Here is a 26,450-nt window from a genome sequence, read left to right on the forward strand (position 1 = left end):
AACATTTATTGCTATTTGTAACATACTACTCTGGCACTTTCTAGATTTTATTTGCAGTATATAACCCAGTTGGTTGTGATTAGCAATTTGAGAAACTCCATCTTAAGTAAGAAGTGTCTCCCAAATAGCACCTACATGTCTTCTGACTATGGTTTAATGAATAATTAAGACTACTCAGCCTAGATTTATTTGCTGACACCTGTGACAGCATTGAGGAAAAGTAGACTCCATTGTTATCATAAGTGTTTTTTTTTTAATGTTTTATTTATTTTAGAGAGAGACAGAGTACAAATGGGGGAGGGGCAGAGAGAGAGGGAGACAGAATCCACGAAGCAGGCTCCAGTTTCTGGGCTGTCAGCACAGAGCCCGATGTGGGGCTCAAACCCGTGAACCATGAGATTATGACCTGAGCCGAAGTCGGATGCTTTAACCGACTGAGCCACCCAGATGCCCAATAAGTTTCTTATTTATCCTCCCAATCTTCTATCCAGTTTATTCTTTTCATCTGAAAATCATGGGTAACTTACTAATCTATTAGTAGTGTTGCAAATAAGATTTTTAGATAGTAGTTGTTTTAAGATTTATATTAGGTCCTATTTCTTCTAAAAGGAATAGAAGATATAGGTATCCTTCATTGTAGGTGTGTAATCTTTAATCTTTAATTTTTTTGCACTTATTTCTTTTTTGCTGTGCCTCTAATCAAGAACTTTTTGAAAAAAACATTAAGAGTTTATGTTGAAGTAATGAGAGACAAAAAATTGCAGAAAATAAATGATAAATTCTTATTTATTGAAAGACATCCAGTTGAGAAATAGAGAAATAATTGTTAGGTAGGCATATATGGCACATGATTAAGTTCCACTAATTCGCGTTTCCAAATTATACTTTCTGCTAAATTCCAGAGCGTTCTATTCATGCAGCAGTGGTAGAAGCATTGATTTTTTTTTTTTTTTTTTTTTTAATGTCCATCCTCCTCATAAAGCAATGTAACACCAGGAACATTTAGTAGAGTCATTTTCTACCATTTGAGTATGTGATACTCTAATGTTAAGAAATAAGTCTAAGTCTAGGATATTTAGACTGATTATTTGTGATATACAAAACTCAGTTATATAAATCCAGTAGTTGTACCTGGCTTTCTCACCTTCTTTGTGTTGAAAACTTTCCATCATTTATGGCTTGTCCCAAGCACAAAATCCTGAGCAATGGGATACCAAGTGATGAAATAACATGGTAGAAGGAGCATAGTTTGCTTCTGCACACTTGTTCAGGAGGCCACAGATTTATCTGAAAGTTCATTTTTCTCTCCTGTAGTGTCATTATACATTTCATCAGGTATGTTAGCCATAGTAGGCGTAGTCTGGGGAGTCACAGTGTGTCCAAACCCTTGGTAATGACCCATGGGTGAAGGTGGTACAGAAGAGGCAACAGAAATTGCATCTTGTGATGATGACGATAACAAGCTTGTATGTTCATTTTGATCTTGGTCCTCAGGAAAAAACTTCTTCCTAGGATGTCCCATGACTGTCCTCCCTTTAAAGTAATAGAAAGGTTTTCAAATTAGCCAAAAGTTATTTTTATCACTATAAACTTACCATGCTAAAAATAAGTTCCACCTCCCCACCCCCAATTTTACTGGTACTGCTTTAAACAGTCTTTTCATCTCTTAAAAATAGCTACAAAATTGCCCTAGTATGAGAACTCCAATAACCTGTTTGGATGAATGAAATGGCTGGTACTTACCAACATGCCTTACTTGCTCAGAAATATCATCCCTAATATCTGAAACATCCCACATGGCAAGAAAGGAATCAAAGCATGAGCCCTCTTCTGCTTCTTGGACATAGGGTTTATATGAGAAAGTGTAGTGATGAGCAATAGCAGCAAGGAACATCTCAATACAGATGATAAAGTCCTACAACAACAACAGCAACAAAAACATCAGCCATCTTTGAGCTTAAATCTAGTTTTGTAAATAAAAGCACTATCTTTCTTTTCAAAAAGTATTTAAGTATTGACATCTGTTTTTCCCCGTATTATACTCATTTTCCAAAATAACTGTCTCTGACCTCAAAAAAAAAAAAGGCAAAATGGCAAAAATCTAAACCTCCTTTATACTCCCCAATCAAGTATATCTTAAAGTACAGTGCATTCTCAATCCACTGCCCAAGGACTAAAGACAAATGCACAGAGAAAGAAGGAAAAACAAATTCTAGGTTCTATTCCTGGCTCTACCACGAGTGATGATGGCTAGTTTCCCTACACTTCCCCGTTTCCTCATTTGTGAAGTGAGAATAGTAGCCCCACAGCCTGCTTGCTGTCAGGTTTCAGAGATAATATGTAAAATGGGTAAATAGTAAAATCGTATTAAATTCACAGATAGCACTAACCTGGAGTCCTGTAGCCACAGCTTCTACAGTCTGCCATTCCCATGTATGCTTTTCAGAAATAACGCCAACTTTAACCAACAAAGCAATAACTACTGCTTGCCTATATGTTAGGAAAAGGTAAACGCCAAATCTATATCAAGCATAAAATGAGCAGTTGTTTTACAAATATGCCATTTAAAAAAGTTAACCCTCACAACTTGTGGACCACCACCACCACCCTGTCTTCATAGCATATTATATTATAGCATATATCTATATTAAAAACATTTATTTGCTTTACAAATTTATTCTTCTAGTATAGTTTCATTGTATGAGTTTTCATTATGTATTTTTAAATATATGTAACTTCAGTATTTGGTTTCTATGTCTTTTTGTTTTGAAAGTGTGTACAAGCAAATGCTTCCTATACATAGACAATGCCTAACACCTTGTATATCAGGCATTTAAAATAAAATACAGGACAGATACTTCAATGTTATTTACACCTGTCTTAATTATCCAGATTATTCTTTAAAACATTAAAACCCATCTTGTTTGAAGTGCTGGAACTAGAGACAAACTCAGAAGGTGTCAGACTCCCAAGATGGAGTCACACTGAACATTTCAAGCACATCTATGGATATAACCCTAGGTGAAATTTAGACAGCTAATAATAAGATAGTAAGATGAGTTTTCATATTTCTGCATATAAGAATTTTACTTCAATATTGCTTGTAATGGTGAAAAAATCAGGAACATACTAAATGTCAATAGAAGATTAGTTAAAAAGTTACATCCACAGAACAGAATACTTAGCAAAACCAAAAAACAAAACAAACCCAAACAACAAGAAAATTATATCCTCACTTTATAGACTAAGAACTATATACACAATATACTGAATATATCATTGAATTCTACAAGTTTTTATAGTATGAAACCATTTCTGTGGAATTTTATATGTGACATTATGTGCACCACAATGTTAATCATTCTTTCTGGGTGGTAGAGGAGTTCAAGGATTATTCTTTTTCCCCTTTTCATATTTGTATGTTAGTATATTTGTTTCTAGGTCCCCTATCACCCACTCTTTCACTAAATTGGGACCATGAACAGTTTTGTCTTCTGCTTTAAAGAATGTATTTTACTAATGAACATTATACCTCACAGTATTAAATATTCTATATTTATCTTCCAAACTGCAGACTATTCTCTTATGTGAAAGGACCATGATATATTTTAATGATTCCTCTAGTGTTGAGACATTTAGATTGTCTCAAATTATTTTCTTGTAAATGTTATGCTAACTATCTGATTATTTCTTTATGAAAAACCAAGAAGGGCTAAAAGGATGAACTTTTTAAAAGGTAAGTAGAGACATTTTAATTCATCTTCTACATTAAGACCATTTTGAAAATCCTCCCTAGTCAACAGTATTATTACCCTGTAGAAACTAAGAACATTTAAGAGAAAGCAACACTTACCAAAAGGAAACAAAAACCACCAGCTTTACACAAAGAAATTTGCCAACAGGTTGAATTGGACTCAGTTCTTCCTTCAGTACTTTATAAAATAGCAGCAGACAATACATGGCAAACTAGAAACAAGATTAACAGTTAAACTTCTTCAATAAGAATAATTAAATATGGTAACAGAAATCATACAGTTAGTTATAAACCAGAACCTGGTACACAGTCATGGTTCAGGCAATTTTTTTTTAGGTTTTCTATTCTGTTATTTTTAGATTAACAACAAGCTTTTATAGTTTACTGGGGATGAAAATAATGATATGAAATTTCTAATAAGAGATGCATAATGTCTTCCCTGAAAGTGGCTTTAAGTGTTCACTTACTGGAACCCATAAAGAAAACAATGACCAAGTGACTGTCATGAAAGGAAGAAAAGGCTGTCCCTCAGCCAAGATAAAAATATATCGATCGGCTTATTAATTGCTTTTATATACAAATTATCATTAATTTTGTAAAAGTTAAGTTTGACTAGTCTACCTTACTCTATTATATATATGTTATTTATAAAACACAGTAAATAAGTACTATTTGAATAAAATTTGCCCATGAAAAATGAAAGTAAGGAATCAACAATTTTTCTTGAGGGCAGTATGTTAATCTGGCTGAATTTACTTTTTTAAAATAAACGCTCAAGACAGTATTAACTATTTTTTAAAAATCAATTGTAATAACGTAGTATAGTGTACATAGCAATAAACATTTCCCTAAAAGTTTATTTTTTCCCATTACAGTCATAGAAAATGTTTCTTTGAAATATTTTAGAATATAAAAGCAGTAAAGTAAAATATAAAGTTGTCTATAGTCCCATTGTCCAACCATTCCATTCTACATATAGGTGGTTTTTAACAGGTATCACCAACTGAAAATAAAATTTGGTTGCCTGATTTTCCCTCACTTAAAGTACCTTACTTTTTCATATATTTCATAAGGATTATTATTATTACTTTTTAAAAGATTTTAAGTACTCTCTACACCCAACATGGGGCTCCAACTCACAACCCTGAGATCAAGAGTTGCAAGTTCCTCCGACTGAGCCAACTAGGTTGGCCCCTCATAAGGATTATTTTTAATTACTGCCTAGTATTTTGACCAGTGGAAGGACCATCATACATTTAACCAGTCGTTATCACTGGGCTTTGAATGGTTTCCAGTCTTTTGCTATTACAAATAGTCTGTATATACAAAGATATTCAACAAACCAAAAACACAACTATTTCTTTTTTTTTTTTAATGTTTATTTTGAGAGAGAGCACGTGCATGCATGTATGAGCAGGAGTGGGGGCAGAGAGAGAAACGGTGAGAGAGAATCCCAAGCAGGCTCCACGCTGTCATTGCAGAGCCCCATGAGGGGTTATCCCACAAACCATGAGATAATGACCTGAACTGAAACCAAGACAGATACTTAACTGACTGAGCCACCCAGGCACCCCCTTACAACTACTTCTTGAGGATTACATTCCCATTAATGGAATTACTGGTTTTAAAGAACATGAACATAAGGGAAAGCTTTAAATACACAGGCATATAATTTTTTTTAAATGTTTATTTTTGACAGAAAGCACGAGGTGGGGAAAAGCAGAGACAGAGGGAGACAGAGGATCCAAAGTGGGTTCCATGCTGAGAGTGGGGAGCTCAGAGTGGAGCTTGAATTCATGCACCATGAGATCATGACCTGACCTGAGCCAAAGTTGGATGCTTAACCGACTAAGCCACCCAGATGTTCCCACAGGCATATAATTTTTATTATAAACATCTAATAACACACGTGCATGTCATTCCACCTATTATTTTGTTGAAAACATTAAAGATTTAAATGAAGTGCAAGTTCTTAAGTTGAAAGGATCGGACAATTATTTTTTTAGAGCATTTCAGTTTCTAGAACATTTTTTTTAATTTTTTTTTTTTTTAACCTCTATTTATTTTTGAGAGAGAGAGAGAGAGACAGAGCATGAGCAGGGGAGGGACAGAGACAGAGAGAGGGAGACAGAGAATCTGAAGCAGGCTCCAGGCTCCAAGCTGTCAGCAGAGCCCAAAGTGGGGCTCAAACTCATGGAAAGTGAGATCATGACCTGCGCCAAAGTCAGAGGCTCAACCGACTGAGCCACCCAGGTGCCCCTCTAGAACATTTTTTTTAAAACTTGGCGTTCACAATTTTCCTTTAATTCCAAATACATAAGAGTATTTTATTCTCCCATTTTTATTCAAACCTTGTACTGTCATAATCCAATTAGATATATTCTCTTATTGAGTATGCCCTGGTTATGTATATTTTAAGGAGAGCATTGTGCTTTTATTTATGACATATCCACACAACTATGTAGTGACTACCACAACCAAATGAACAAACATGATCAACAGGTCAAGGTAAAAGTCACCAAATAATTAACCCAAAGATATTATATCTTTATATATGTATAAGGACATGTTAAAATTTCTTCAGGTTCTTTCCTATAAATGAAATTTCAAGATTAAAAAATAACAAACTTCATTCTCAAACTTTTCCTAAGAAAATTTAGAGTCACAGATACTAATTTAATACAGTTAATATTTATTGGGATACCTGGCTGGCTTAGTCAGTAGAGCTTGTGACCCCTTGATCCTAGGATCTTAAGTTTGGGCCCCATGCTGGATATAGAGTCTACTTAAAATAATTTTTAAAAATAAATAAATAAATAAAATATTTACTTACCAATTGTGACATGTTGTTTATTATAACCAAGTAAGTCCAAGCATTTGAAAAGCTAAAGTTTCCTTCATCATATATACCAAGCAGCTCACAGATTCTGAAATGGTAAAAATAAGATCTATGATTAAATCAAATATATATTTTAAAACATAGCATTGACAGAAATATTTAAATTTAGGAGTCAGTTTATTTAAAAGACCCTGTAGATAATCACTTGATTTTGGTCATAGAAGTGGTTCAAAATTAAACATTTTTTAGTAACATTACCAAATGATTATTTCTGCATCTTAATTCCAAAATAAGATACATGCACTGAACTAGAAAGGATAATTACTAGATTAAAAAAAATTAGGTTGCCTAATTTTCAAAAGCTTGATAGTTATAGGGTTATAATCCAAGTCTATAACTACAAGTATAACTTTTCCTACAACTTGTCTCGGGAGGTAAATTTTATGAATACCCATATCTAAGTATTAGCTTATGTGATTTATTACCCAGTTTCTAAACTGCAGGCAAATAAAGCCTGCCATCATAAACAAGTTAATTAGTTTTATTTTATTTTAAAAAAAAAATTTTTTTTTTCAACATTTTTTATTTATTTTTGGGACAGAGAGAGACAGAGCATGAACGGGGGAGGGGCAGAGAGAGAGGGAGACACAGAATCGGAAACAGGCTCCAGGCTCTGAGCCATCAGCCCAGAGCCTGACACGGGGCTCAAACTCACGGACCGCGAGATCGTGACCTGGCTGAAGTCAGATGCTTAACCGACTGCGCCACCCAGGCGCCCCCAAGTTAATTAGTTTTAATTCTAAGGTAAATACTGCTAAAGAATTGCTAGGTCAAAGGTAGAATAAGGAACTGAATGCTTCTTTCACCTTTCTTCCCTCTTTCTCTGAAAATGCACAATATTAGTTATGATTAGCAGATAAAATATGCAATCTTCTCACTTTAAATTATCTGATGTTCTTAAATTTTTAGGGAATAGTTTTACCAGATAGCTTAATGATATACCATCTTACCTCATCTCCTAAGCCTTGACAGAATTCTTAAATAAGAAAATTATGATTTCATCCTTGGAATATAGTAGTCATAGTCTAAGTTAACCATATAAAAAACAAAACCATATAATGAACCTAAAGTAGTATACTTTAACTTCATGTAATCGATGTTTCTGTAAAGCTGTGTGAATATTAATATTTGGGGAAAAAAGTACCTTAAAAATGTTTTCCAGAATGAACTAGAGAATGTTATTTAGAAGAATTCCATAGTGATTCTCTGCCTATAAATGGTCACCTTATTTTTAAAAGTAGGGTTTTCATACACGTTGCTTTTTATAAGAGTATATATATATATATATATATATATATATATATATATACATATATATCATAAACAAGTAAATTAATGCTCTTGGTATGTCTACTCAATTGTTCTCAAGAGCATGAGAATGAAAAGAAAAATAATGAGTTCTTTGTACTTACAGAGCAACAATGGTGGTGAATGGTCTGACGACTGTATACTGCAGTACACCCAGTTTGCACCTAAACAGCAATACTCTGCCAAAGAACAAAAAACTTAGCATTTCGACTACTCATTTAAATAGTATCAGATTTTCTCCAAAGCCTCCTATATTAAAATCCTTTTTTTTTTTTTTAATTTTTTTTTCAACGTTTATTTATTTTTGGGACAGAGAGAGACAGAGCAGGAACGGGGGAGGGGCAGAGAGAGGGAGACACAGAATCGGAAACAGGCTCCAGGCTCTGAGCCATCAGCCCAGAGCCTGACGCGGGGCTCGAACTCACGGACCGCGAGATCGTGACCTGGCTGAAGTCGGACGCTTAACCGACTGCGCCACCCAGGCGCCCCTAAAATCCCTTTGACAAATGATGCCATATTTATATTTAATTCTTTTATTAAAAAAAATTTTTTTTAGGTTTATTTATTGTGAGACAGAGACAGTGTGAATTGAGACGGTACAGAGAGACCGAGAGAGAGAGAGGGAGAGAAAAGAGAGAATCCCAAGCAGGCTTCGTGTTGCTAGCACAGAGCCAGACATGTGGCTCGAACTCACAAAACTGTAAGATCATGACCTGAGCCGAAACCAAGAGTTGTACCCTTAACTGACTGAGCCACCCAGGTGCCTCTATATTTAATTCTTTTGATTTAGTCATTCTAAATGGCAATTGGGGAAGAATGTGGATGATAGCAAACAAACTGTTTAAATGCTGTTTTTTAAATTATTTGACAACTACATCTTCTGAAAGATCCCCCTTTCTGTGTTCAGTTTCAAATTCCTGAATAGCGCAGCACAGAAAGAACAAAAACGTGTCCCTGTATGTTTCTGGAAGAAAGACAGTAACGGATGAATTGTGTGCATGTATATGTGAAAGCGTATTCAGAAAGTATTATTTAGGGGCACCTGGGTGGCTCAGTCAGTTTAAGCATCCAACTTTAGCTCAGGTCATGATTTGCAGTTTGTGAGTTTGAGCCCTGCTTAAGGTGAGCTTGAGCCCTGCTTCAGGCTCCATACTTTCAGTGTGGAGCCTGTATGGGATTCTCCCTCTCTCCCTCTCTCTCAAAACTAAACTAAAAAAAAAAAAAAAAAAAAAAAAAAAAGTATTACTTATTTACATTTAGAATTCAGTTTTCTTTCAAGTTTGGAATTTAAATATCATTCCAGAGAGTATCACTAACTAGATTTATGAAAGGACAAAACAAAGATCCTGCATAAATGTAAAATTACTCAATGTAGGGGAAAATTTACAAGGGGAAAACAAAAACAAAACAAAAACGGCTCTACCTGTGTTGTGCAAGCCTTCTTAAAAGACCAAGTTGCTCTGGAGTGCCTGGGTGACTCAGTGGTTAAGCGTCTGACTCTTGATCTTGGCTAAAGGGCTCAGGTCATGATCTTGGTTCACAAGATCAAGCCTTGCACTGGGCTTAGAGCCTGTTTGGGATTCTCAGTCTGCCTTCTCCCTGCTTGTGCTCTCTTTCTCCCTCAAAATAAACTTAAAAATGAAACAAAAACAAAAACAAAAAAACCAAGTTGCTCTGAGGGCAAATGCTTTATTTAGCACTACTATCAGGAGAACTGATTATCAATGTAATGTATTATGAATCCCCTAATTTAAGAATTGCATTAAGACTGAGAAGATTCGGCATACAGGTCTTGAGGTGTTGAATCAGGACTGAATAAAGAAACTGTTGAGGTTCTATGTGCTGAGAGACTTCTCTGTGCTAAGGTGGTTCACTCCCACTTACAGCTAAGTGTGCCTCCCTGAGGGGGCCTAGGGAGTGCACTTGGGCTTGTTTCAAGACCTCTTGAGAGAATGCCTTGGCTGTACATGCTGTTCTTCCTGTCCTATACTCTTTACAAATGGATTAGCCAATTAGATAACTTTGAAAGCTGCAGAGAATAAATGAACTGAAGATGAATTTGAAGAAACTGCCTAGAACGTAGCAAAGGCCGAGACAAAGAAACAAATGTGAAAGAGAGTTACAAAGAACTGAATAGAATCAGAAGGTCTGACATATATTCATAGTTAAGACAGAGTAAAGATAAAATCACAAGAAGTTATTGCTAGGAACTTTTCAGAACTGATGAAAGATATGAATCTGTAGGTTGAGGCACTCTGTAAATTAAGGAGGACTAAAAACAGAAACAACAACCTAGATACTTCATAGTGAATCTGCAAAACATCAAAGACAGGGTCTTAAAAGCAGTTGGAGCTAGGTCATCTATAAGGGAATAACAATTAGGTTGACAGGAGAGGCTTAATAGTAACAATGGAAGCCAGAATCAGGTAGAATAAAATCTTCAAAAGGCTTGGAGAAAATTCCTGTCAACACAGAATTATACATCCAGCAAAACTGTCTTTTAAGAATGAAGGCAAACCTTTTGGATAAGTACATCTGAGAAAAATTACCACTGATACATTGACACTAAAGAAATTTTTAAAGGTCATACTTCAGAAAGAAGTAATGGATCCCGAATTGCTCTGAGATACAAGGAGTGAGGACCTTCTAACACTTGTAGTTAAATCTATAAAAGACTTAAAAGTAGTCACGTTAAAATTAGTTAAAGATGATACACTGTTTTGCCACCATATAACCTGTGAAAAAGCTTTTGGCTTTCAAGGGTTTTAAAAAATATTTTATAATCACCAATAAGGAATGATGGACCTACAATATATTAATATTTGTTAAATGTGGGTATTATAAAATAGATTTGTTTATATTTGTTTGTATTCCTTTAATGTTTGGAAAACCTTAAAATTATTTATTAAAATCTTTATTAAAACGTGGATTCTTGAATTGGATCCTGGAACAGAGAAAGGGCATTAGTGGAAAAACTTGAGAGATCTGAAGAGTCTGCAGTTAATAGTATTATACCAATGTTATTTCTTGGTTTTGACGAATATACCACGATTACATAAGATGTTATGTAACATTAGGGGAAGCTGGGTAAAGGGCGTATTAGAAATCTGTCTTGTCTTTTGCAACTTTTCTATAAATTGAAAATTATTTTACAATAAAGGCTTACTCAAAAAAATGCAATCAATGAAAGAAGAAAGTGAGACAAAGAGGAAATAAACAGATGGCAAGATTTTAAATGAACATATCAACAACCACAAAAATGTAAATAGCCTATTATTAGATTAGAATTTAAAAAAATACTGGGGCGCCTTGGTGGCTCAGTTGGTTAAACGTCCGACTTCGGCTCAGGTCATGATCTCACGGTCTGTGAGTTCGAGCCCCAGGTCGGGCTCTGTGCTGACAGCTCAGAGCCTGGAGCCTGCTTCGGATTCTGTCTCCCCCTCTCTCTGCCCCTCCCCGACTCATGCTGTTTCTCTCTTTGTCAAAAATAAGTAAACATTAAACAAAAAAGAATTAAAAAAATACTAAACTTAAAAAAAAATGATACATCTAAAACATAAGGAGATGGAAAGGATGAAAGTAAAAGACAGCAAAAGATAAGCCAGGCAAATACTAAACAAAGGAAAGATGGGATACCTGGTAATATCAGATAAAACAGCTTTAAGATAATAAAAAATTAGTTGGAGTAGAAAAAGCATCAAAATATATAAACCAGATGACCAAAGTACAGGAAGAAAGTGACAAATAATCAGTGGCAGAATTTAAACAATCTCTTTCAGTAAATGACAGACAAGTAGTCAAAATCAACAGAAATATAGAAAAGTTGAATAACATATTAGATTGACCCAATGGACATGAATATATAGCAAAGCCACTCATTAATATAGAATACACATTCTCTTCAAGCACACAGGGAACCTTTATAAAAACTGATCATGTACTAAAGGGCATGAAACAAATCTTAACCAATTCCAAAGACTGTCAGAGATTCTATTCTCTGACTGCAATGCAAATCAATAAAATGAAATCCAAAACCCTCCCCAAAAAGTCCTGTTTGGAAATCTAAAAATACTCCAGAATAATTACAGTAAAGAAGAAATCCCAATAGGAATTTAAAAGCATTAAATGGGATGACAATAAAAATATAAAGTTTGGGATTTGTGTGGTGATGGATATTAACTAGATATATTGTAGTGATCATTTTGCAATATATAGAAATACCGAATAATTAGGTTGTATACTTGAAACTAACATAATGTATGTCAATTATATGCCAATTAAAAAAAATAAAAAATAAAACAACAAAAACTGGGATTCAGTGAATGTAAAACTTGGAGGGAAATGTACAGTTTTAAAGCAGTAGTAAAAAAAGAAGAAAGGCTCTGTAAATCAGTGAGCTAAGACTCTAACATATTAGGAAAAGATAGTAAACCAAAACAAATGGGAGGTAGGAAGTAAAAACAGAGCAGAAATTAATCAAAGAGAAAACCAGTATATTACAGAGCCAAAAGTCACTTCTTGAAAAGATTAGTAGGTATAGGCAAACTTTTGGCAAGATTGTTCAAAGAAAAAATAAAGATATTAAATTTAACATCAGAAATGGAAAAGGAATCGTAACAGATCCAGAAGAGATTGAGAAGATATAAACTAATGTATGCCTGTACATTTAAAAACTGTTTATTCTGCCTAATTCCTAAAATTATATTAAAAAATGATTTCAGAAACAACAGGAAGCCTAAATAGTTCTGTAACTGTCCTCCCACAAAGTCCAGGTCTAATCTTTCAAGCTATAGTATATAATCTCTTCCTGTGATACACAAGTAAAAGGCAATACCTATTCAGGCAGTATAACTTGGATATGAAAACCAGACAGGAACAGTGTAAAAAAGAAACTTATAGTCTAAACTTACTCAAGAGTATAGATGTAAAAATTCTAAACAAAGTATTAGCAAATCAAATCTCATGATGTAGAAAAACAGATAATACATCTTAATCACATCTCAAAATGCAAGGAAGTTTTAACATTAGAAAAGTTATCAATCTAATTCACTAAATTAACAGGTTAAGGCAAAAACCAACCATCTCAATAGATACAGCATAAGCATTTGATGCAATTTAATCATTTAGTCATGATTAAAAATTCAACAAGCTATGGGTAAAAGCTTATTTTATCTGATAAAGGATGCCTATAAAACACCTTTAAAAACATAAAATTCAATTATATTTTATAAGAATTCCCTTCAAGATCAGGAATAGTGCAAGAATATCTTGAGATACCAGCATGGTAAGAAGAGTAATTTATAAGTATAAAGACTAAAAATCAAAGAAATCCTTTAATTGAAGAGGACATCTTCACAGGGAACTTAAAAAGTCTACAGACTAAGAAAATGTAACAAGATTTTTGGATATAAGGTTAATATGCAAACCCAATGTGCTTTTATACACACTAGAAGCAGTTAAAATGATTTTTAAGATAGATTCCACTTATAATAGCAATAAAATACATTTATGAAGTCAACAAAGATGTACAAGGCTTCTATGAGAAAAATGTACTTTTGAAAGATAAATGAAGAGCTAAATATGCAGAAACCTAGACCATATTCATAGGTAATACTAAAAAAATCATAAAGATGTCAATAAAGATTAATTACAATAAAAAACCCCAAGAGGTTTTTCAAGCAACTTGACAAACTTGTTTCTACATTTTATATGTAAGAGCAAAGAATCAAAAATAGCAAGATAATAGGGTCGGGGCACTTGTCCCTCATTTTAAGGCTTATTAACAACCTGTAGTGATTAATGTATGGAATTGGTCCAGCAATAGAAAAGTTAACCAATAAAACAGGAAAAAACAAAAACAAAAACAAAAACAAACCCAAAAAACCAAAATCAAAAAGCCACAAACAGACCCATACACATGGAAACTTCACACACAACAGAGATGACCAGAGAGGTGAGTGAAGTAGAAGGGACAGAATGATGCTAGGGAAATTAGTCAATGGAATAAAATGAAACTGCATTCCTACCTCACACAACATACACACAAAACAATAAGTGTTTCTATGTCTTAACAGGAAAATTTTGAAATGTTTACAAGAAAAGCACAGGACAATGTTTTTATAATGCTGTAATTGGAGATAATATTTTGAATGAGACACAAAAAGTACTGACTATGAGATAAATTCAACTATATTAAGATCCAAAACTTCCATTTATCAGAAGATTTAATAAAGGTGACAGATATGCCAAAAACTGGAAAAGATATTTTCAATACACACTAAACAAAGAATATCTAAATATATAAAGATCCCCTATGAAGCCACAAGACAGACAACCCATTAAAAAAATGAGAAACAGAAAACAAGCATTCCTCAGAAAAGGAAAACATAAATGGTTAATAAATACATGAAAAGTTGCTCAACTTCATTACTAATCAGGGAAATCCAAATTAAGACCACAGCAATATACCACTTTACACCCTCTTGATATACAAACATAAAGAAGTCTAGGTAATTCCAAATGTAGGTGAGGATGTGGTTCAATTAGAAGTGTGTTTTTAAAGAGTTTTTTTTAAATGTTTATTTCTGAGAGACAGAGATAGCACGTGAGTGGGGAAAGGGCAGAGAGAGGGAGACAGAGAACCCAAAGCGGGCTCTGTGCTGACAGCAGAGAGCCTGACGCAGGGCTCTAACTCACAAACCCCAAGATCATGACCTGAGCCGAAGTCAGACCCTTAACTACTGAGCCACCCAGAGCCCCTAGAAGTGTTTTATACTGTCAGTGGGAGACTAATATGGTACTGCCACTTCAGAAACCAATTTACCATTGGGGCACCTGGGTGGCTCAGTCGGTTAAGCGTTGGACTCTTGATTTTGGCTCAGGCATGATCTTGCGGTTCATGAGTTCGAGCCCCAAGTCAGGCTCTGAGCACACAGTGTGAGCCTGCTTAGGATTCTCTCTCCCTCTCTTTCTGTCTCTCTCCCGCAGTCTCTCTCAAAATAAATACTTTAAAAAAAAAAAAAGGAAATTTACTGCTAACAATGCTGAACAAAATCTAAAGACCTAGCACTCCACTACAAGGTATATACCTTAGAGCAATCTTAAACAAGAGGAAGAGAATATGTAATACGGATTAGTACCATTTCATGAAAACATTTGCTTCATAAGTGTACTAAATCATTAGATGTGGGAGATGCAGGAGAAGCATCAAAGGAAAAGACTTCAAAAGGGAAGGGCTGGAGAAGGTGCAAGGCCTTAGGACACGTTTACACAGCTGAACACTAGAGCCATTAACATTGTCCAGGGCCGGATCCTCCTTCACACCTGACCCTTCCTAGTGCTATAGAAACCAATTAACTCGAAATTCAACCTTGAAAAGCTAAACCATTAGATTGATTAACACACTTGCTTAGCTGACTTTATGTATGTAGTCTTTAGCAATTATCCTAATAAAAAGAAGCTTCATTTTTGAGTCAGGACCTTTACTTAACTGCATTTTGTTTGCGGACTCATCTTTTGCGACTCTGGCCATACTCCCTGCAACAATTAGGTAATCTATTTTCCCTCCTCTCATGAATATACACAAAATTTAATGTTCATTAAAAGAAAACTCATTGTGCTGTTTATGTTACAGCAAACAGAGTATAAAAAGCAGACTTAGTTTTTATCAATTAACAACTGCAAACTTGCCATTGTATTTACATTTTATAACAAATGCATTATACTGAATTATCCTAAACAGCAATAGCCTGATTAATGATCAGATTTGTAACACTAGTTATCTACTACAGGGAGACTGGTAACCTACAATGTGGTTATACACAACAGACGTTTTACTATTACTAAAACCATACCTCCAAACTGTATGACTTGGTAAATACTGAATATCCTCTGAAAGAAAAGAATACCTGAACTATGGATGCATTGCTGACATTATTCAGGAAGCAGTTGTCAGAATTCAAGGGTATCAGAAAAAAAATGAAACCAACATGAAGAGATTTAACAAGAATAAATGTTAACTGTGTGATTAGGAACATATCAATTACACAAACACAACACAGGGGAATTTTGGCCAGTAGCATGGTCTGAAAAAGGTTTGGGGTTTTAGTTAACAACTAGCTAATTGTGATGATACAGCTAGAGCCTCATTTTAGGTTCTGCAGTATTAGGAGGAGAGTCCTGATCAAAGCTGAACTATCATCATCATATTTACTGGACCACTGCAATCTCTTCCATCCTTGCCCACTTGCTCTACCAAGAGCAGTAATCTTTGAAAATGAAATTGGCATACCAGGGCCTCTATTTAACATCCTATAATGGCTTCTCATTTGACAACGACTCTCTCCTTGAATGAACTTTAACAGGACTCCTCTGAGCTCTCTTTTCAACTAGGTATCATTCTCAGGCCTTGGCCTTGATCTAAGTCAGTCTCAGCAAAAAATACTGCTAAGTCATCCTACCCTTGATATCTGATTACCTTTGATATTTAATCAAGCTCCTCATCTCCCATTCTTGATGTGTAAGTGCTTGGCCTGCCCTTAGTAAGAATTCGATTATGTCTATTGAGAGAGAACCCCTACTCTTGATGTCTCCTCTTAGTAATTTTCCATCCAGTGACCACCTCAATCTGCTCATTAGCTATAAATCTCTGTGTTGTATTTTTTGCTAAGCGCAGTATCTCTCCCCTGGTCCCCAAATTATAATACTTCTCCCTTACTATCCTCTTTCATACACTATTGTTCTTTTCCCTTCAAAGCATTTCTTGATATAAGTAACTCTATTATTTGTGTCTTCATTTAATTCCAAACCTCTGAGGCAAAATGTTGGTTCCACGAGTTCTACATCTGTTATGTGCATTAAGATATATCCATATACTGGCACACACTAGGTGCTCAATACATACCGAGTGTGTTAATGAACACATTAGGAGCTTATTACTTAAAATAGCTAGGTAGCTCCCTGTCATTTCAAATGTGTAAACTAGAGACCTATTTAGTCCCAATGTTGTACAAATGGTTCTGTATCTCATGGGAGGCAATGTAGGTACCCCTAGGTTGTATATCTACATTGATTACTATAACTCCAAATCTTTCCAGTTACCTTGACTTTCAACTTTCACCTTATTCTCCATTATCAGTGATCAACTCCTACCAGTCCTTCAGTTTCAGTCTCTTTCCTTTCTATTCCAATTTCATTCCTCCTTTTCAGCTTATCTCACAAATGGACCACTGTAATAACCTTCTAATTTATTTCCCCATCTCTGGAATCTTCCTCCCTCTAATATATCCTGAATAGTATTGCAAAATTTATCTTTCTAAAATGGCATTGTCAAATGTTTCCTTGTTGAAAAATATCAAATGGCTCATTCATGTAAAAAATGCAATCTTAGCTTCAACTGAATTTGTCAGGCTTTATTTTCCTTTACTGTCCTCTATGGATATATAATAAGGCCAATTAACCCATTATTTAGTACTGGAATAAATACTATTTGTTGCTCCTATCTCATATACTGTTTCCCCACCTAGACTACCTTCTCCTTGGGTCTTACACCTGATTTTGCCATTAACTATCTATGTAATCTCAAGTAAGTTAATCTCTATAGATCCTGGGTTCCAATTGTAAAAGGATGTTGATTAAATGATTTCTAAGGTTTTCTTCCCCTGCAATGTTTTAAGTTTGCTATTTAGGATGAATAATGTATGAGAGTAATTTGTATGTGTGGATTATAAATATGTGTTTTATTATTCTTTAAACTTGATTATGAACTACTTGAGGGTAGGAACTCTTCTTAACTTTTTGTCCTGCTCATAGTACTTAACACACTTTGCAGAGAACTGACTGATGCTTAAAAATTCTGTTTAAATACATAAAAAGACTAAAACCAAACATACTTACTCTCCCATAGTCCATGGTGGACAACAACACAAAGGAGGGAAATGTTTTTGCTGATCTTTGGCTTCAAGAATTAATACCAGATTTGGATACCGGTTAGTTAGATAATTGGTAAGGAATCCCATAAAGTTGTAAATGACATAAGCTTCATAACATTCTCTGCAGGTATCCACATATATTGCAATGCTGGGATATTTCAAAGCTATCCACTATGAAAAAGCAGAGAGGTTAAAAATAGTTGGAGCTAAGATAAAATGAATTGCCATTCCAATTCATAGTATTCACAATGCTAATTTTTAAACTTGAGATGTCTTGTCACATATTTCCATCTAACTTTCTAAAATTTATGAGGGCTACCAGACAATCTGTGAAATGAATTTTTAAAAGCAATAAACATATTGGATACTGGTAAACAAAAACATTCATGTAAATAGTGAATATGAAGAAAGAAGCTAAATTATTTTGTCATCGGGTTCTTTAATATAACATGCAATTTTTCTTGAGATGATCACTGAAAATGCAATTAAAGACATTTCCTTTAATTTAATTAAATTAAAGCAGTCATCTGTGACAACTGCATGTTGTTCCCCAGAATCCACTGGGGAAGGGTTTTTTTTTGTTCCCCCCCCATAAAAAATTTAGTAAATAAAAAGGATGTAATGTAATTTTAAGTATTACATTCTTTAAAGGACTAAGAACACATAATCGGAAATTTTAAAAGATACAGCAAAGAAAACAGCTATAGATTTTTTTTTTAAAACACCCGTCTTTTCTACTGTCATACTTCATCTTTTTTATTAACATTAAAAACAAGTGAATCTTTTCACTTTTCTTATTAATCTAACCCCTACTGTCGAATAATAAACTTTCATTACCTTAAGCATTCTGTAAATATTGTTGTATCATCAAACAAGTTCTTAACTAATGAGATAAAATGAAACATACTTACACTATCTAAACTGTATATGGGTACCATCCAAAGAATCCTATTTGGAAAGCAAAGCATAAATTAAAAACCTTTTACATCATATTTATGAAACAAGCAAACACAACAGTAAAAGAATCACAATATGTTAAGGTTTACCTTATTATTGGTTTCTGTAATTCAGGTTGTGTATAATGCACTAAATGTTGTAATATCACCCAGAGTGATATAGGTATAGTCAACAGCAAAAAAATTCCAGCAATAAACCAAGCCTTTGTGTGTATTCCAACCTAAAATAAAAGAACATATTTAAAATAAATCCTCTGATATTAAAATGAAAGACCTAAATAAAATATTTTTTATTTCTAAAATTTAGATTTATGTAATTACTAATGAGGCCCAACATTTTCCAAATAACTAGTTGCTTGTTTTCTTCTTCTTCAAAAAACAGCCTAGGGGCGCCTGGGTGCTCAGCCGGATAAGCACCAGACTCTTGATTTTGGCTCAGGTCATGACATCACAGTTCATGGGTTCAAGCCCCACATCGAGCTCCGTGCTGACAGTGTGGATCCTGCTTGAGATCCTCTCTCTCTCAAAAATGAATAAACCTAAAAAACAAAAAAAACCCCAAAAACCAAAAAAACACCCCAGTCTATCTGTGCTTTTATGGAGGGAGGAGGATGATTTTTCCTTATGGCGTTGAGCATTTTTCCTTGTGAGGCCTTTTGTAACAACGCTGTATACATTAAGAATATTAACATCAGATCATTTTCCCTTAGCTTGTTATTTGTCTTTTATATTTGATTATTGTGCTTGGGGATGTACAGAAGTTTTAAAATTTTTCCACAAGTTCTAAAAATCTTTTTATGGTCTATTCCTTTGCTTTTATGTTTGGAAAGTAAAAATTCTACCTGCATTTTCTGTGAATTTTACTGTTACACAACATGTTACTGAGTATTGCCTAATACTTTGCTAAGTTTTTTTTTTTTTTTTTTTGTATACATTATGTCTTTTAACCCTCCCATTTGGTAAGTATTGCCACAACCACTGTCCAAGCAAACAGTGTTAATACATGCTACCCCTCTTACATATAACAATATCAACTCAGGATACTACATTTTAAAAAGCTCTAATTTCTTTTTTTAGGTATCTGATCAATATTTTATCCTATAAAAACTCAATTTCTAAAAATACACTTTCAACTATCTCATCTTAAGGTAGAGTTGAAGTAATTCACTTACTTTCTGCCAAAAAAAAAAAAAAAAAAAAAAAATTGAACCTCTGTTCTGTCCGTGGGGCCCTAGAGAATGAATTTTATATTAACTTGTGAATTCACTCATCAAGGCAGGGGTACATTAATGCTAATGTTTTAAAGGAAAAAAGGTGGGCATTTAATTTTGGTACTTTTGGGATCTGAACACCTAATTAAAATAGAGCTGAAGTCTACAACTTCTAGTTTTACTGTTTTGAACAAGATTTTTTTTCAACAGGGGTCAAAGATTAAAGAAGTAGAAAACAAAAGTATAGAGAACAAATGTCAAAAACCCATATATAATTTTTGACTTCCCCCAAACTTAACCACTAATAGCCTAATGTTGACCTTACTGGTAACATAAATAGTCCATTAACACATATTTTGTATGTTACATGTACTATATGCTGTATTCTTATAATAAAGTAAGCTAGAGAAAATGCTATTAAAAATCTTAAGAAAAAATACATTTACACTGTATTTATCGGCAAAACTGTGCATATGTGGACCTGCAGTTCATACCCATGCTGTTCAAGGGTCAACTATACAAAAAGTCTTAAACTCTGGATATTAATCAAAATAGTTAAGTGAAAAGTGAGTATGTGCAGAAGAAGATCCTAAAAGGAATGTCTTTATAATCATTTTTCAGGGATTTTTGCTTGGTTCAGTTTCATTTATTTTTTTAAATTTTTATTTATTTATTTTGAGTGTGCACAAGCAGACATGAGTGGGGGAAAGACACAGAGAGGGGGAGAGAGAGAATCCCAAGCAGGCTCCACACTGTCAGTGCAGAGCTGAACCCAGGACTAGATCCCATGAACCATGGGATCATGACCTGAGCTGAAATCAAGAGGTGGATGCTCAAACGACTTAGCCACCCAGGCACCCCTGTTCAATTTCATCTAAAATTGAGTATAGATGGTCCCAGACTTACACAGTTCAACTTTCAATTTTTTGACTTTACATTGGTACAAAAGTGATATGCGCTAAGTGGAGACTATACTTTGAATTTTTATTTTTTCCTGAGTTTTTCGCTGTGTGATATGATACTATTCTGATGCTGGGCAGGGGCAGGGAGCTATAGCTCCAGGTCAACCACACAATCATGAGGGTAAACAACTGATATAGCTTCAACTTGTGATGGGGTTACATTCTGATAAACCTATCATAGTTGAAAATACCCTAAATCCGAAACTGCATTTAATGCACTTAACCTGCCAAACATCATAGCTTAGTCTAGCCTACCTTAAACATACTCAGAATATTTATATTGGTCTACAGTTGGGAAAAATCATCTAACATACAGCTTACTTATAATAAAGTGTTGGATATCTCATAGCTCATGTAATTTAATGAATGCTATACTGAAAGTGAAAAACAGAATGGCTGTATGTGTACAGAATGGCTTTAAATGTATCAGATGTTTACCCTCATGGTTGCATGGTTGACTGAAAACTATGGCGTGCTGCCCCTGCCCAGCGTCATGAGAAGAACATTATACTACACAGCACTAATCCAGGAAAAGATCACAATTCAAAATCTGAAGTACAGTCTCTACTGAATGTACACTGCTTTCACACCATTGTAAAGTCAAAAGTTAAAACATCATAGTTGAGGGGTGCCTCGGTGGTTCAGTCGGTTGAGCGTCCGACTTTAGCTCGGGTCATGATCTCACGGTCTGTGAGTTCGAGCCCCGAGTCGGGCTCTGTGCTGATGGCTCAGAGCCTGGAGCCTGTTTCGGATTCTGTGTCTCCCTCTCTCTCTGCCCCTCCCCTGCTCATGCTCGGTCTCTGTCTCAGAAATAAATAAAACATTAAAAAAAAAATTTTTTTTTAAACATCATAGTTGAGACCCTTCTGCACCCATAGAGCTATTGTTTTTCACTTTTACTACAGTATCCAATTACATGAGATATTCAACACTTTACTATAAAATATGCTGTTAGAGGATTTTGCCTCTATAAGCTAATGTAAATGTTATGAGCAAGTTTAATGTAGGCTAGACTATGTCCCTATGATGCTTGGCAGGTTAAGTGCATTAAATGCATTTTTACTTATGATATTTTTAACATGATGGGTTCATCAGGATGTGATCCCACTGTAAACCAAGGAAGATCTGTATCCATTTTAATGATGACCTAAAATAGTAATAATAATAGCATATTCTAGATCTTCTCAATTATAAGGTGATAATGAAGAACAGTATTGCCAAGTAATTTTAATGCCCACATTTGTTTTTATAATCGCCTTAGTGCCAACTTGGTGGTAGACCTAAGAGAAAAATGATGTGCTTGTGACTAATAAAGGCCAAGCATCCTCAGTGTGCTGTAAAAAAGAAAGTTCTTTTCAAATGATCATAAAACGAGTGACTAGAGAACTGAGTCATTTCAGTATAGATACCAAATTAAAAAATACCTTGCATCATAGAGTTAGTACCATTTTTACATTGCAAGGGGTAGTTTCTTAAAACCATCATCTGTCCACATTAATGCCATTAATTTGAATCACTGGTTTTATAGCTGTTTTAATTTCTGAGGTACCTAAAAAGCTATATGCATAAGAAATTAAAGCTATTTTGGGTATCCACATATTTAAGTAATAAAATAAGTAAACATTAGGTATTTGTAGAAATCATTATTACCTTTATTTTAATTGACATTTATTTATTTATTTATTATTTTTTTTATTAAAAATTTTTTTTTCCAGCGTTTATTTATTTTTGGGACAGAGAGAGACAGAGCATGAACGGGGGAGGGGCAGAGAGAGAGGGAGACACAGAATCGGAAACAGGCTCCAGGCTCTGAGCCATCAGCCCAGAGCCTGACGCGGGGCTCGAACTCACGGACCGCGAGATCGTGACCTGGCTGAAGTCGGACGCTTAACCGACTGCGCCACCCAGGCGCCCCAATTTCTAAATAAATTATTCACACTTGAGACACATTGATATGAGGCTATCGTTTAACATTATTAAACTTATTAGCCATAAGCAGGGTTGTTTTGGTTCACAAGACAAGGAGGAGATAAGTAGCACAATTTTTCCCCCCTAAGGTAACTTGAAGTAGAAAAAACCATTAAAGACAAGCATCCAGGAGTGGGTTAACTGAACCTGAACCAATTGAAAACATTTGGTTCAGAGTGCAATAAGAGTGTGCTCTGTGGGCCCAATCTTCCTGAGGGGAAGAGAGGAGAACTTACAGAAAGAGTAGCTACTCAGGGCATAAGTGCACATAAGGCAGGGTAAAATGACTGCAGAGTGAGTAGTGTGACATTATGTGTGCATTTCACTTACTTACCTTCCATTACACATGCTCAGCCAAGTAAGAGATAGAAATAATTTAAGGAAGGCATATGGTCATCTTGCCATTCCAATAAATGAGTACATGCCCCACCATGGGCATGGGATGGGCTCTTATGAACTTCTTGTTTTCTACAATCTCAGTTCCCACTGACTTCTCAGTGTGAGCATTGTGATTCTAGTGTTTAAAAGACAAATGTTTTTCATATAAACCTGTCCCTAAACATGTAAACAGTTTACACATCTCATTTTTACAGTTTTGTTTCTTCACTGCCAAGGATACTTAAAAGTCAGTTTTCCATCTCTATTTCTGCTATTCTGATTTGGGCCATAGTCATTGTAACTCAGGCACCCATGACCTCGTAACTACCATAAACAGCTTTCTAACTTTCCTTCACTTCCACTTTTCTATAGCTGGTAGTGGTCTTTTCAAGATGCCTGCTGGTTCATTTATTAGATCTTTTTTTAGTTTTTTCCATAGCCTTTTTTTTGTTGTTGTTGTTGTTGTATTGATCTCTACCACTAAGTTCCATGAAGGTGAGTGCTAGATTTCTCTCTCTCACCATATAGAACACAAGCCTGATTTATCACTGGGATGAAGGAAAGCTTGCAATTTTTTTTTTTTTTTAATTTTTTTTTTTTTTCAACGTTTATTTATTTTTGGGACAGAGAGAGACAGAGCATGAACGGGGGAGGGGCAGAGAGAGAGGGAGACACAGAATCGGAAACAGGCTCCAGGCTCTGAGCCATCAGCCCAGAGCCCGACGCGGGGCTCGAACTCACGGACCGTGAGATCGTGACCTGGCTGAAGTCGGACACTTAACCGACTGCGCCACCCAGGCGCCCCGAAAGCTTGCAATTTTTAAACAGAGTAGCAAGGTGACATTCAAGTAAAAGACCTGAAGGACATAAAGGAATGAGAATACCATCTAGGGGAAGAGAATGCCATAAAGGGGGAGCATTTAATGTAAAGGTCCTAAGGCGATAACATACTCCCACAGGTTAGAGCAAAGTCCCCGTGGTAGAAGCAAGGAATTGAGAAGAGAAAGTCAGAGGGGGATTGGGTGGGGTAGTGTCAGATTATGTTGGGCTGTAATGGCCAGAGTGAGGGATATTAGCTTTTAATCTGGACTCGGGAGTGACTGGAAAACTTTGAGAAGAACAGGACTTGTTTTAATTCGATACTTTGGCTGGTGAATTGAGAATAGTTCAGGCAAGACATGAAGAGAATTTGGTTCAGGGTGTTTGCAGTAGAGATTGTAGATTAAATTTTTCCTTAAAAGTTGGCACTTAAAAACTATAGTTAACCAACAACTAAGAGAAGTCTTAAAGTAGGTTGATACTACACATATTAGCCTTAAAAGTAGTTCCTACACCACACTCCAAAAAAATACTTCAAAGAAATACTTATTTGTAATAAAATGTCTGTACTTGAATTCTGGTTGATAAATCATGAGAAACCTAAATATCTAACAAAGAGGAAATATTTAACGTAATGGAATATTATATGAACATTAAAAATAACTACATGGGCTATGCCAATATGGGAAAGTCAACAAAATATAACTTAGTGAACATACAGGAAACAAATGTATATTAAAATGCATTTTTGTTTAATTATGTAAAAACATTTCCATAACAAAAAGCCTAAACTAGCTGTTGTCTCACCATTGCTCTTATAAAATAGGTGTTGCTAAATAAAAGTACTTGCTGGTTTTTATTAACTTAGAATTTAAAATTCATTATACAATTTTTATAAAGTACCTATCTTAGTTGAGTATTTACCTTGGGGTTTTCCAGTTTGTAGTACTTTACTGATGTCATAATAAGAATATGACATCAAAAAATATACAAGGGACGTTTGCAAAATCTTTATTGGTTAAGAGCTAATTTCTAAGTAAAAACAAACAACAAAGTTAAACCAACTAGAACCCTTTAATTCAGGAAGCTAGTTAAATGCTAATAAAATTCAATACATGGTTTTCAAGGTAGTCCAGTATCTGAACAGATCAGATTTCAGCAATAAAATTATCTTACTTTCAGGGAATTGATGGAATACTTGCAAAAGAGTGCTCTTCTAAGCAGCAATCTTAATATATTCTATTTTCTCGACTTGGCCCTCCTTCCACCTGCAGCACGCTTTGAAAACCAGTGAACAAGAAACCAGACAGGTTTATGAACTAAGACTGGGCTCATTTACATGCCCTGATTTTCAGGATATCAAGTTTGGGGCATCTAGGGTAAAAATGGGCAACCTTAGACGGGCAGGACGGTAGAAGAAAGGGTAGAGGCCAATGGTGAAACACCCTCTTACCTCCAGCTTCTGTAATTCCCACACGCATAGGGGAACCGCAACCACTATGGACACCAGGTAGATGACAACCGCTAAAGGTCGAATCCACTGTCTCCAATTCCTCCAGGTACAAGTGCAAGGCATGTTTCCGCATAAATCAGCTCCCAATGGCAAGGAAAAAGAGCTCGACAGAGATTGTAATGGGGAGCCCTGTTCTTTGGTTGTTTTGTCAACTCGCATGCTACAGAGAAACAGCTGTTGGGCGACTTTACCAGCAGCTCGAGCCGCCTCCTCGGCCCGCGTTGTGCTTTCTGCTGCTACTGCTGCCGCAACTGCGGCCACTCAGGGTGCTACCAGGGAGCAGTGCGGGCAGCATCCTTTCTTCCCCACACCGCATCTACCCAGTTTTCGGTGGTGGAATACCCGGGCGGAGCCGCTGCCCTCACCTGGGTATCGCCCAGAGCACCGCCTGCACCATGGCCTCGAGGTGAGCGGCGCCGACCAGGACCGGCCCCTAAAGACCCTGCATACAGTTCGGTTCTGCCCCGCCGCTGCCTGCCCACTTGCTCTTTTCTTGGGCGGTAGAGCTTTCTCCCTCCCGCGTCTGCAGGCGTCTCTTCGCCCGATTTCGCTGGCAGATTGGAGGTGAGGACTCAAACCTGCCGGCCCCAGGATTTCCTCACTCACTCCCACGGGACATCCCCACAACGGAACCCAAAGCCAACCCAGGGCTTCCGTTTCCGCCCCCGCCGTCTGAGGTTGCTGATTCGTCGACAGCTCCAAACTGGGCCCGCCCCATCCGCCTCACTTTACACTCTCTGATTGGTCATTTGC

The 26,450-nt window shown here is 35.7% G+C and overlaps 1 protein-coding gene across 1 annotated transcript; it reads right to left on the minus strand.

The window, feature by feature from the left end:
- Nucleotides 1-768: 768 nt before the first annotated feature.
- On the minus strand, nt 769-26,349 carry TMEM184C (transmembrane protein 184C). Its single transcript, XM_086704138.1, has 10 exons — nt 25,638-26,349; nt 18,937-19,067; nt 18,802-18,838; nt 17,856-18,061; nt 8,066-8,140; nt 6,588-6,681; nt 3,854-3,966; nt 2,391-2,490; nt 1,744-1,915; nt 769-1,533 (listed from the first exon to the last, which is right to left on the minus strand). The coding sequence occupies exons 1-10, from the start codon at nt 25,854-25,856 to the stop codon at nt 1,268-1,270; spliced, it is 1,413 nt and encodes a 470-aa protein (XP_086560264.1). The 5' UTR covers nt 25,857-26,349; the 3' UTR covers nt 769-1,267.
- Nucleotides 26,350-26,450: the final 101 nt, after the last annotated feature.

The sequence above is a fragment of the Puma concolor genome, chromosome B1 (assembly GCF_028749965.1).
Source record: "Puma concolor isolate L17-30 chromosome B1, mPumCon1.1.hap2, whole genome shotgun sequence".
NCBI classification, from domain to species: Eukaryota; Metazoa; Chordata; class Mammalia; order Carnivora; family Felidae; genus Puma; species Puma concolor.

Bases quoted from the DNA above. Each gene is read 5' to 3' on its own strand.
- TMEM184C (XM_086704138.1), bottom strand. From the start codon at position 25,856: ATGCGAGTTGACAAAACAACCAAAGAACAGGGCTCCCCATTACAATCT. The intron at 19,068-25,637 runs GTAAGAGGGTGT...CTTTTATTTTAG, and splicing joins GGGAATTACAGAAGCTGGAG to GTTGGAATACACACAAAGGC. The intron at 2,491-3,853 runs GTAAGTGTTGCT...CCTAACATATAG, and splicing joins GTGGTTTTTGTTTCCTTTTG to GCAAGCAGTAGTTATTGCTT.